The 12,059-nt window shown below is 31.6% G+C and overlaps 1 protein-coding gene across 1 annotated transcript; it reads right to left on the bottom strand.

The window, feature by feature from the left end:
- Positions 1-4,505: 4,505 nt before the first annotated feature.
- LOC113375583 (hairy/enhancer-of-split related with YRPW motif protein) lies at positions 4,506-10,208 on the bottom strand. The gene is made up of 3 exons (XM_026615516.1): positions 10,054-10,208; positions 8,933-9,147; positions 4,506-5,152 (listed from the first exon to the last, which is right to left on the bottom strand). Exons 1-3 carry the CDS (start codon positions 10,206-10,208, stop codon positions 4,506-4,508), a joined length of 1,017 nt encoding a protein of 338 aa, XP_026471301.1.
- Between the last annotated feature and the right edge of the window lie 1,851 nt (positions 10,209-12,059).

Here is a 12,059-nt window from a genome sequence, read left to right as displayed (position 1 = left end):
AGTTACAAATTTATATTATAGTTATACATCATTAGATTTTACATGAGGTTCTCAAAAAAACCAAGTTAAAAATATTTAAATGAGGGGTGCTCATTAACCGCTCTATTTATTGTGGGAAGCGAAATATATTTAAATAAACATGGTAAAATTTTCCTCAATGCGGGTTGATTTTGTACAGGGAATAGCTTCAACTTAAATGCGTTATTTTTAAGTCAAGACGTAAATAGTTCATTTACCCTATGCATTAAAAATGTGTGTATAAAATATAAACAATATTTTGAATAGATGTGTTTGAAAATATTTTTGTAACATATCATAAAAATAAAATTAGTTATTATTTTGAAACTGGATATTTTGATATATTGCGTGCACGTTGTGATTCATTAAACTGATTCTGAATTAATGCATTCATTTTCTTATTTATGCTGTACAATAAAATACGGAATTTGTATGTAAAATATATGAAATGTGTTTGCAAAAGCATAACATCAAAGCAATTGTGTCTGCTTTCTATGTCGTTAGCATAAATCACAAATTGTTCGATAATTTGTTTAACCAAATGCTGTTAGAAATCATACAAAACTTGATTTTCCAGTAAATTTTGGTAACCCTCAGGCATTCATTATAGTTGCAATATAATGAGGTCCAGTTACAGGAAGATAAATCCGGTTCTAGAATCGCTTTGTTCATCCCTCATTTGGTCCAGAAAAACGCTAAACCATTGCTAGTTGAGATGATTGAATAGAAAATAGCATTTGGATAACAGATTAAAAGATTAATGGTAATGTAAATATTTTAATTACTTGATCTGCGTTTCATTACATAATTTACTTTGCACTCCAAATTATGAATGATTTCATAGTTTTATTTATTTGATAATAAAGTATGCTATCATAATCATTTGATAATAAAGAATGTGATCATAAAAATTTAAATGTTATGAAGTCAGTAATACTTCGATAACGAAAAATCGAACAAAAAATCGTTTTCCAGTTTCATTTTTATTCAATAATTAAATTTTTACAAGAAATAATTTAAATGTTAATGCTTATTTTTTATGAAGATGCATATAACTGTGCGGTAGTTCATTCTTTTACACGTGCTGGTCAGTTAGTACCTTTAGGATAAACATTGTTTTTCTTCATCCAGAATAAAAGTGTCGTCCGATTAGCGTTCGCCACGTGTCTCGCACACACTTTCGAAAAAATCCCTAATTAGAAACAAACTTTCAACGAGAACAGCTTTCAATGTCCAGCTTCATAGACCCAATTTCGATTGACCACTGGTCTGCAAACTTTTCCTCGTTTCATAATTGCTGTTAACACGTAATAATAACTGCGTAAATTTACTCACAAAACATGAGATTATCTAGTGTTTTTTACTGACCCGGTGAAGGGTGATTCTACAGAATATTAATATTATGGTTATGAAAATTTACGGACTATTGCGCTTCAGATGCTTTCACAAAGAGGTGTGCGCTGAACTGTGCGAATAACTCGTTTTCATGCATATGAGGAAGGTACTTTGATATGATTAGTGTTTTGTATAAATGCCGTGGTTTGTCAAACGACACATTTTTTCTTAAATAATTGAAAGAAATAAATATCATGATTACATGAGTACGAGTTAAAAAGTCCACGACCGATATCTCAAAGATCAGTAAAAATAGGTATTTTTTTACAAAAATATTTGAAAGTAGACGGCAAAAGATGTATAACCAGCCATCACCTTGATTTTTACGACGTTGCTATCGGGAGAAAAACAACACAACACTGTTGCTTAGTTTACAAGACCTAGCAAAGGTATAAAAAATAAAAATAGCAAATAGTGAGAAAAAAGCAATTTTACAAGAGATAAATTAAATAAATAGTCAATCTAACTCTGCTGATAAATATTTCTGACAAAATACCAGATTAAGATTATTTACAGTGTTTTCTCTGTAAGAAATGCAAAAATAAAATTTATATTTTACATTACTTTAATAATGTAGCAATTATTTTGAAAAATCCTCTCAAAATTATAATTGGACATCAGACCTGTTTGCCCTCTGGCTGTCCCAATTCACACCGCCTATGGAGTGAAAAGGACCAGGTTACAAATTTTTCATAGTACACATATATTTATATATATATATATACACCTTTTTCGCAATTTATATTAGAAAATAATTATAATATATTTAAATGTTATTTAGTAAAAAAAAATTATTCTATACATTTATTATTCCATAATCAAGATGTGAGCAATAAATATATTTCAAGCTCTAACAAAGTTTTATTATTAACTTCCCGTAGGGCAAGTTATAGTAACCGCAAAAAAATCGAAAATGAAAATTTTTATATATCTTTACGTTTCAATGGTTTCTGAATATTTTGGCATACCTTAGAAAAAATGAATGTATGTGTGTGTATGTGTATTTTTGTGTGTGTGAACGTGTGTGTATGTGTGTGCGGATACAAATTTTCGTCGACGATTACGGGAACACCGATCAACCGATTTAAATAAGTCAAAAAACATTCGATTTGTACTGATCAGGAGACGTGCTGATTAGTTTTTGGCGGGGGCAGGTCTAGCCGTTCCGAAAATACGGGACAAATAGTGCCAAAAACGGTAACTCAGTTTTTAAGAGAACGGAGCGTCCGATTTTAATAATTCAAAAAACATTTTATTTGTATTGACAAGATGAAAAACTGATTAAATTTTTGGGAGGCAGGTCTAGCGGTTTCGGAGATCTAGTAAAAAAAGTAAAATAAACGGCACTTGGCGGTCAAAAATAATCATTAGACATATGCACATCAAATTATCAGATATTTTATGGAGATTTTAATAATGTGTATCAATTTTGTTTGCATTTCTATGGTTTCCGTAACGTCGTTTGTCTGCAAGACCGCGACGCGGCGCTTACGCGCTTTGATATTTCGTCTCTATGCAGCTAAAGCAGTGCGATTGCATTGAAAAATAGTTCAAAATTTCTAAAATATTTCAAAAAAAAAAAAAGGTTTGGCAAAAGTTTTTGTCCCAAAAATTCAAATTTTTTTTCAAAATTTAAAGAAAAATATTAATATTTTTTTAAAAAAATAATTATTGGTACGGAAAGTTTTAGAAATTTGCCTTAAGGCACGATGCCATGCGCCCCACTAGTCAATATATTAAATAATACCATATTATTCAATATATTGGCAAACTGGAAATCAGATTTTAGCTAACGGACGCAAGGGCTGATGCAGCGATATATGTATTTCTTGTTCGGACGGAAGTAGCTCTCGAATCGCTTATTGTTCAGGTCCCTCTTAATGTTTTTATTTTTGTACTTTATGCGACTGGTCGATGACAAATATTATAACCCTCTCTCTATAGCCTTTCTTGCACGCTTGACAATGCAAACTTTTATGGCTAGCACATCGAAGATCATAAAATTTTACTTTGATAGGGGTTAATACTTTGAAATTTCTTGAGCACTAACGAGTTTTTTGTAGTTTGGGAATGAAATTATTATTTATAAAATATAAGTTAATTTATTTTGCGAGCTTTTAGTGGTCAATTAAACCTTTTGAACATTTCTGCAATTATCTTATTACCTTTAAAAATCGACAAATTCTTCTAGATGCTTGCTCTGGAATAAAACGCATATTTCTCATGTAATTAAAAACTAATATAAAAAATAAAAGACTTCTTATTATATTTTTTCTATTTCTTTATTGCTCATGTTAGGCAACTGTGAGATCACAAGTTTATATCTTGAGATCAAATAATTTAAGAATATCAATATAAAAATTTTGGTATCAAAATATATATTTTAGTCTTTTGGGCACTGATATGTTTAGAATTTTATATACAATATTCAGATCTGTATAAATTTTATCATAAAATATTTTTTATATATCTATTTTTCAAATATTCACAAATATTGAAGGTACATGTTTTGACTATATGAAATTCATTCTCTCATAACGACAGATACAATTATAAAAATACATTACACACACAAACTCTATTTAAGGCTATATGTACAATATCACACTTTTTAGTGTCTAAAGCTCATTATATATTTACAAAAATAAATAATTGTTTATTCTAATTGTTTTTAAAGAGTTTCGAATTTTCTTACTTTTTGAATTATATTCATTTTTATGCGATTCATTTTAATATTTCATTTTAAAGGTTATTTTTGAAATACTAGTTATTATTACTCAAAATTTGAACTCCTTGGTTTATGTTTCAGTAATAATTAAGTTTGTGAACATTGCAGCAAATATCTTGAACTACAAATAAAATAATGTTCATATATATATATATATATATATATATATATATATACTTGTTTTAGTTTTTTTAGAATATCTTTTCTGATGATATTTCAATTTATCTAAATTATGTAGTTTTATGAGTTAGATACGATATAATTTTTTTGTTTTGTTTTGCATAGGTACTCTATAAATTATAAATAATTTATTTACAATCTGTATTATAGTTTTCAATTTTTAATATATTAATATAATAATATATTAATAAGCGACTTCTGCACCCCAAGGCCTATACGGTTTCGATGGATTCTGCGCATAGGCAGAGTGTTGATGTGGGTGCAAATGTTGCGCCGATGTGGGCACAGATGCAGGTGGAGCGAATGAGGACGCATTCAGGTGATGGTATTGTCCAGGATGGTACTGATGGTGTCCCACGGCGGAGAGCGCCGTCAAAGGCGCGGACACAGGTTGAGGTTGTAGCCTAATGCTGGACGCGACGCTTGTCGCAGCTTGTTGTTGTAATTGTTGTCCTGAGGTTTGCTGAGGTTGATGTGGTTGCTGGGCTTGGTGCGGCTGTGGAGGTTGTTGGGAAGGATGTTGTTGCGTGCATGACGGATCGTAATGATGGTGCTGAGGAGCGTGCGTTTCGTAATGCTGACTGGGTGGCGGTGGTGGTGGTACTAATGGTGGCCAAGATACATTACTGGGCGGTTTGGTGGCGGCGGATAACTCGCGTTGTGCTGCAAAACATTGCAAGTGCGACATGATTCGAAGTCGTAGCGGATCTTGGATGTCCATTCCTTCTATTGAGACTAGATAACGAGCTACTTCAGCAGCGCATTCACGAAAGCCAATGTTGTGATAATCCATAGCAAATCGTTGGTGGTCGTAGGCCAATGTATCCAAACCTGAGAACAAAAATTGTTTGTATTATTATTTTGAGTTTCTACATTATAATCTATAAACTAATTATTAGGTACATTATACATTAAATATTAGACACAAATTTATCTCATTAGGATAGATAACTCTAAATCGAAACATTTACGTGTGAAATAAATGAGCTATATAAATCTACCTTTAGGCGCCCCATGCAATTGACTATTCAAAAATTAATACCGCGCCCCTAATAACGCATTAATGGCAATATCGAGCGATCTGATAGCGCTGCGAACCCTAGCTTTCACAGGGCTCTCACTGTTGACTTTATCATCGTCCAACATATTGCGAGACCATGTTTATAATTCAATTCCCACGATCGACGCGGCCACCCCCTCGCCGTCAAATTTATTCGGGCACCATACCCACCCCACCAGATATAACGGCATGCAGTAATAGCTAAGACTCAATGGCAAACACACTGCGCCACGATCCCACTGGTATTGTTGGTTGTTGCATCGCATTGAACAAATAGCTTCAAGCGTGTAAATAAATGTCATTAGTTTTTCGCTGGTTATGCTTCTCACTTATTTGCCCTTTATGTATTTACTTTTAGTTTGAGGTGCTCAAAATAAAAACTGGTACGCGTGCATGATTATTTGCCTTTTATATTTATTGACGATTATTGAAAGTTATAGATAATCTAGAACTTTTCAGTATTTAACGCATTGAGCCGAATTATTTTCAAATGAATCTATAAACTATAAATATTTATTTGATATTAAAATTCTTACTGTTTTTCATTACTGCTGTCTGAAATATAATCATCCTTTCGAAGGACAATATTGTGACCTTAATCTTTGTTTTTATTAGAAAATACTTTCGCTTCTGTCGAAGCATATGTTGAACGTACAAAAAACTTAATCTTAAAAATAATTTTTTTATAATACACGATCAGATCGTATATAATCTTTTCGTGTAGTTAATAACAGGTATATGGTTATAACAATACTTTGCAAATTACTACAAAATTACAATCGATATAATTGTTTGGTTTATTATGCCTTAACGTATGTTTAACATCAATTTTATTGCTATATGGTTGATGTACGATGTACAATATGTTTTTAAAGGATTCCGCATTGTTACACAAATCGATATCGTTAATTTTAAGAATTAATAATAATTTATGAATATAATTCTTGAAACAGTTTTAGTTGAAATGATCTTAAATAATATTTTATGATATAATCATATTCTATATTTTATTCATAATTATTTGGGTTTCATTTGGCTTGCGTATTTATGTTGTGTTTTTCAATTTGGTACCTTATATCAAAGTTATGTGATCATTTTTTATGCAATGTGCAATTTTAGAGATCAGTTTTGAATTTATCATTATAATGTTTTCTCAAAAGTGAAATTAAATTTTTATTCGTTTCTTTAAAAGCAGATGCTTCAAGGATATTTCTTTGACCGGATACGTAACCAAGAATTTATAGGGTCGGAACATTTTGCATGTGGGTGAAGACGTAGAGTATTGAAGTACATGCACAGATTATTGCAGGTTGTGGCCAAAGCAAAAACCGCAGTAAGGACGAAAACTCGGTCGACCGTCTCGGACCATATATTAGTTACCTTGATCACCTGTCCAAGGAAGAATGCAAAGCTTCGTAATATGTTAGAAAATGTATGTTGATTGAATTGGAAAATTTGAGAAAGCGGTTTATTATTTGTTTATATATTGCATAGAAAAGCATTAACGATTTGAAAGGAAAAAGTGAAAAGTTATGATCTATTTGTATTCTTTTTAAAATTTGAATTGATGAATTGATGAAAAATTTGAGAAAAAATGTAAGTAATAGCAATGTTTTATAATACATAACTGCGCGTATTGAAATATATCAATATGTTAAGATTTTACAAAAATATATCTGCATATTAAAATTCAAATCTAAATCAAATTTACTTGGTGAAAAACGTTATTAGTCCCAATGATATTTTAGTATACCCTAAGCTCGAAAGCTCACCGATGCGAATCGGTCAACAGGTGGCCGAGGCGGGTCGCCGAGTCAGGAAGTTGTTCAATTAGAAATCGCCGTATCAAGGTTTCTTATTTCCGAGGAATCGGATCTTATATATGTTAACAATATCTCAAATTTAAAAGCCATAAGTGCGGTAGGGTAGGGCGGGGCTAGTTGAGCAAATTTTTACTTAAACGGATGTAGCTCCTCAATGAAAAGTCTCAATAAATTGCTATACGGCTTAATGAATTTGTTGTTTATCGCTTAACAAAAGTATTAATACTAGTTTTTGGTAATAAGTAAAATTTAAAAGATACAGCTGTTTAAATGCAAAAAGTCAAGTATGCTCAATGTACCCCATAGGTGGGGCAAGTTGAGCACTAAGAAAGTATAATGAAATTATAGGTTCAATGTCGATTAGTGATAAAATAAAATAAGTTTTTAATAACCAGTTCTATATTTATAATCTTTATGGACAGAGAAAACAAAACTTATAGTAATTTGCTTTGAATAATTAACGATTAATTAACCTAGGAATTATTTTACTATTATATTCAGTATTTTTGTTTAAAATCATTATTTCTTTATATCATTACTCATAGACTTAGCCTAAATCTTAAAAATAATAATTAATTTCTGGAAGTTAATGGTAATTGTCTTAGTGACAGAACAAGTATAGCAACTATGCTCAACTAGCCCCAACTCGGAATTTCAAAATAAAAGTGAGTTTATGAAAAAACCGTGAGATTTATACCCAGAATCTCTGTGCATATTAAAAGTACTATAATTATATGGAAGAATAAAATTTACCTGGTTAAAAATAAATAACATTTGACTAAACTAGACGAAAACTCGTGATGAATGACTTTTTTACTTTTTGGTCTCAAAATAAACAAAACGCCCGTAAGCCTCACTCATTTGTCCAGCGGCCACTAGCGATCGCGAAATGTCTATTTCTCCCAAACCTCTATCTTTCCGCCATATAATGCCTAAACCGACGTTGAATAATTTTCGAGATATTTCGATTGCTTAACTTGCCCCTTTGCTCAACTAGCCCCGCCCTACCCTATAGTAGTCGCTCTCGCGATAAAAATTAGGGATGCTAATATACTAATATACAACATTTAGCGAAACATTATATATTTTTTAAAATAAAAACGATTTATTTTCTATTATTATCTATAATGTTTTTTTCGATTAATTACATAGGTACAATAAATTGTTATAAATATGTTTGATATTATATGTAAAATATTTCAATTAATTTGTAAAATATGTTTGGCATGTAAATATTGTACGCAGAAAATATATTATTTTATTTTATTCATTTACTGTAAAGTAACGTAATAATAATTCCGGTAAGAAAATTAAGAAAAAATACGTAATATAATTTTAATATTATCGGAAATTTTAACGCTAGAACTAGATTTTTAAATCATGAGAACCTGTTTGCGGATAGGACTAGTCCGGAAGTTACGTCGATCCTTCTTTACAAATCCTTCCGATTGAGCCTGGGAACGCGACGCACACATAGATTTAAATAGTTTAGGCCGGGATTATAGGATTCCATGAATAATCAAATATGAATACATTTACAAGAATTTGTTTTGTAAGTATGAACTATTTAAACAATTTCGCGTTTTAAAAAAACTGCTCAGATTGAAATTTATTAGTTACAAATTTAATTATTTATTTGAATTAATGAAAACAGAAGAAATGATTTGAATAAAATGTGAATATTTCTATTATTATAATGGGTTTATTAATTTAAAAGTTTCAACATACCTTTAGCATGTAATGTTTTCAAATGGTCAACAGTCAGTTGCAAAATTTCGGCTTTCTCTAATTTGGCAGATCCTTGTTTTTCATAAGCAGAAGGCACTAAACGTTTCAGTTCTGTCAGAGATGTGTTTATGCGATCTCTTCGTTTCTTTTCTATTACTCCGCGACGTTTTTTGCGACTTAGCATCTGACAACTGTCAGTGTCTCCAGGCGAAGTGCTAATAAAGAATAAACACATTTTTTATTATTTATAAATATTAATACATATTTAATATAATTCATTTTATATATATATATATATATATATATATATACGTGTGTGTGTTTGTGTGCGTGTGTGCGTGTGTGTGTATAAATAAGCAATCTAAATAATATATATATATATATACACATTTTACACAACCACAGAAAAGTAATTAAAATCGATACCATTCAATTTTGTTTAAACCCCGAATAAGGTTAGGTTATTAATTTTGAGAAATCGTTATACATAGCTATTCTCTAATTAAAATAAAAATATAACCTTTAAAAATATTTTTAATCTAGATGTTCCTTAGAACAAATTTCAATCATTCAATGGGTGAGATGATTTATTTTTTATTATGAGAAAAGAAATCGATGAGCACAGGATTTCTTCAAGAATTAAAGTTCAGGTATACAAATAAGATAGATTTTACGTCTGTTTTTAAGAATCTCACTGATTATTATATACATATAAGATAGCATCTGCTGGTTTAGCAAGATGGCAATGACATATTTATTGCTTTTAAAATTGGGGTAAATATTTGTTTGTAGTTAATTTACGTGTTTATATTGCTATAAAAAAATGTTACTTCTTTGTGTATTTTTGAACTTTTTATTTTTATCGTGTATCTGTCAATATGAAAGAAGGTGTTAACTTATATTTTTGAATAAATGTTATCAACAAGGATATTAATGAGAATACTTCTACGGCGAAGAGTTATTTTACAAAAATGTGTCACTTCAAATTTTTAGCACTGACATCAGTCACTAATAAACGTTATAACAAATATTTTGAATGTGCATAGAATAAACGTTTGGTATTTGAAATTGAGAAAAACAAGATCATGCTTTTGCAAAAAAATCAAATTTTGGACACTCACTGTTCTTTAGATGATTCTTCCGAGAAGACATCATCGCAATCATCACTTTCCGACAAGGCTCTTTTAGCAGCTCTTTGAGGTTGCGGTGGTCCCCAACCTGGTGAGGCATTAGTGCCAGTATATCCCCAATGTAAAGGTGTTCCGTGATGATCCATTTTGTAGCACAAAACACTTAGCACTTAACACAAACTTAATCAATAACTCAATCAATAATTCACGGTCACCTTGCAGAACAAGTAAGGAAGTAAGTAAGTAGTCTTTGTCGTTATCAGTAAACGGAAACGTCTTCGCGTGACCGACACGCGTGCTATCGCGTTGCGTAGGCGTCTAGAGCGTCGTGCGTGCGCGTGCAGGAACGTCGTCCGAACGAATGCAGAGTATCAACCCCGTAGTTCCAAGCTTACAGGTTTTTCTCCTCCCTTCTCTGTTGTAAACATCAACCACGTGCTCTCTGCGTACGTCATATACGCTCGTCCCTTTCGCCCTACAGGAACCTAGATCATGGGGTAGTTTCGGTTTCAGACGACCTTATAGTTTGAAGCGTATAGTAGTAGCGTCCCGGTCTGCCTCGCAATACACGGTGGCTTCGTGTACGGTCTTTGTCGAATGCAAGCAAGGCCTGCATGCGTCACCCCCGTGAGACGCGTGTGTGCGACGAGGGACTCAATGATTTTCCCACCGAGGACCGCGATCAACTAGACCCCTCCTCCGTTAGAGAGACGGTATGCGTATTAATTCGCGAATGCGGATTGTTTCCACGTATTATGTATCCTTCCCAGGCTCTTCGGCGCAACGAGATTCACGCAAGGTGCCAGTTGCGTCGAGAAGAGCACATTTATTGGAATACTTTTTTTTTAACTATTGAACATCGATTTTTATTAACAGTATCGAGCATTTCATTCTTATCACAGTATGTTATTGCCACATCAACTTCTAATGAGTACACTTAAAAAAATCATTAAAAATAACTGATTTAATAAAATTAATTTTGAATTGTAAGCTATGACAAACCTTCATTTTAATGAAAATTATACAACATGTTTGCATAAATATCTTCATGATTCGATTATTGACTATCTACATTAACTAATTAAGGGTATTCCAGGTAGTTAAGGGTATTTCCAGGTATGAATTTCATGCGATTTTTGAAAGACTGTAACAAAAAAGCAAACAATATTTTTACTCTATTTTTTTTTACAAGATATTAATTAAGCTGACCATACCCATGATATTAGCCCTCTAAATAATTCGAAGAAAATAATTTAAATTTCAAAAAATCCTTTCGTAATAATAACAATACATCCAGTACAAAGGTTGACATTGAGAATCTTTTACCGGCTTGTATAATGTGTAGTATGCACTCATACATATCAATACAATAATATTTTAAAACTAGTGGGGTACATGGCATCGTGCCTTAAGGCAAATTGCTGGAACTTTCCGTACCGTAATTAAAAATCTTATTACGGAACCCAAAAACATTTACACAAAATGTGTACACATTATTCAAATCTCTATAAAATATATGATAATTTGATGTACGTATGTCCAATAAACATTTTTGACAGCCAAATCACATTTTTTTAACTTATTTTTATTGAGAGTCCATATAAACGCTGGACCCGCCTTCCTATTAATTTAATCAGTTTTTCATCTTGTCAATACAAGTGCGAATACATTCAAAATGTTATTTGAATTTTTAAAATCAAACGGTCCGTTCTTTTGAAAACTGAGTTTTTGGCACTTTTTGCCCTGGCTAGACCTGCCTTCGCCAAAAACTAATCAGCACGTCTCCTTAACAATACGAATTGAATGTTTTTTGAATTATTCAAATGATCGGTGTTCCCGAAACCGTCGACGAAAATTTGTATTCGCACACAAACACACATACATCCATTTTTTCCAAGGTATGCCAAAATGCTCAGAAACCTTTGAAACGTAAAGATATATAAAAATTTTAATTTTCGATTTTTTGTGATTACTATAATTTAACCTACGGGAAGTTA

This window comes from Ctenocephalides felis, unplaced genomic scaffold (assembly GCF_003426905.1).
Source record: "Ctenocephalides felis isolate EL2017-DRISC unplaced genomic scaffold, ASM342690v1 CF-g0.4_SCAFFOLD_01886, whole genome shotgun sequence".
Classification (NCBI taxonomy): domain Eukaryota; kingdom Metazoa; phylum Arthropoda; class Insecta; order Siphonaptera; family Pulicidae; genus Ctenocephalides; species Ctenocephalides felis.
The sequence above is the reverse complement of the archived record's forward strand: the minus strand, read 5'-3'. Positions and strand labels throughout refer to the sequence as shown.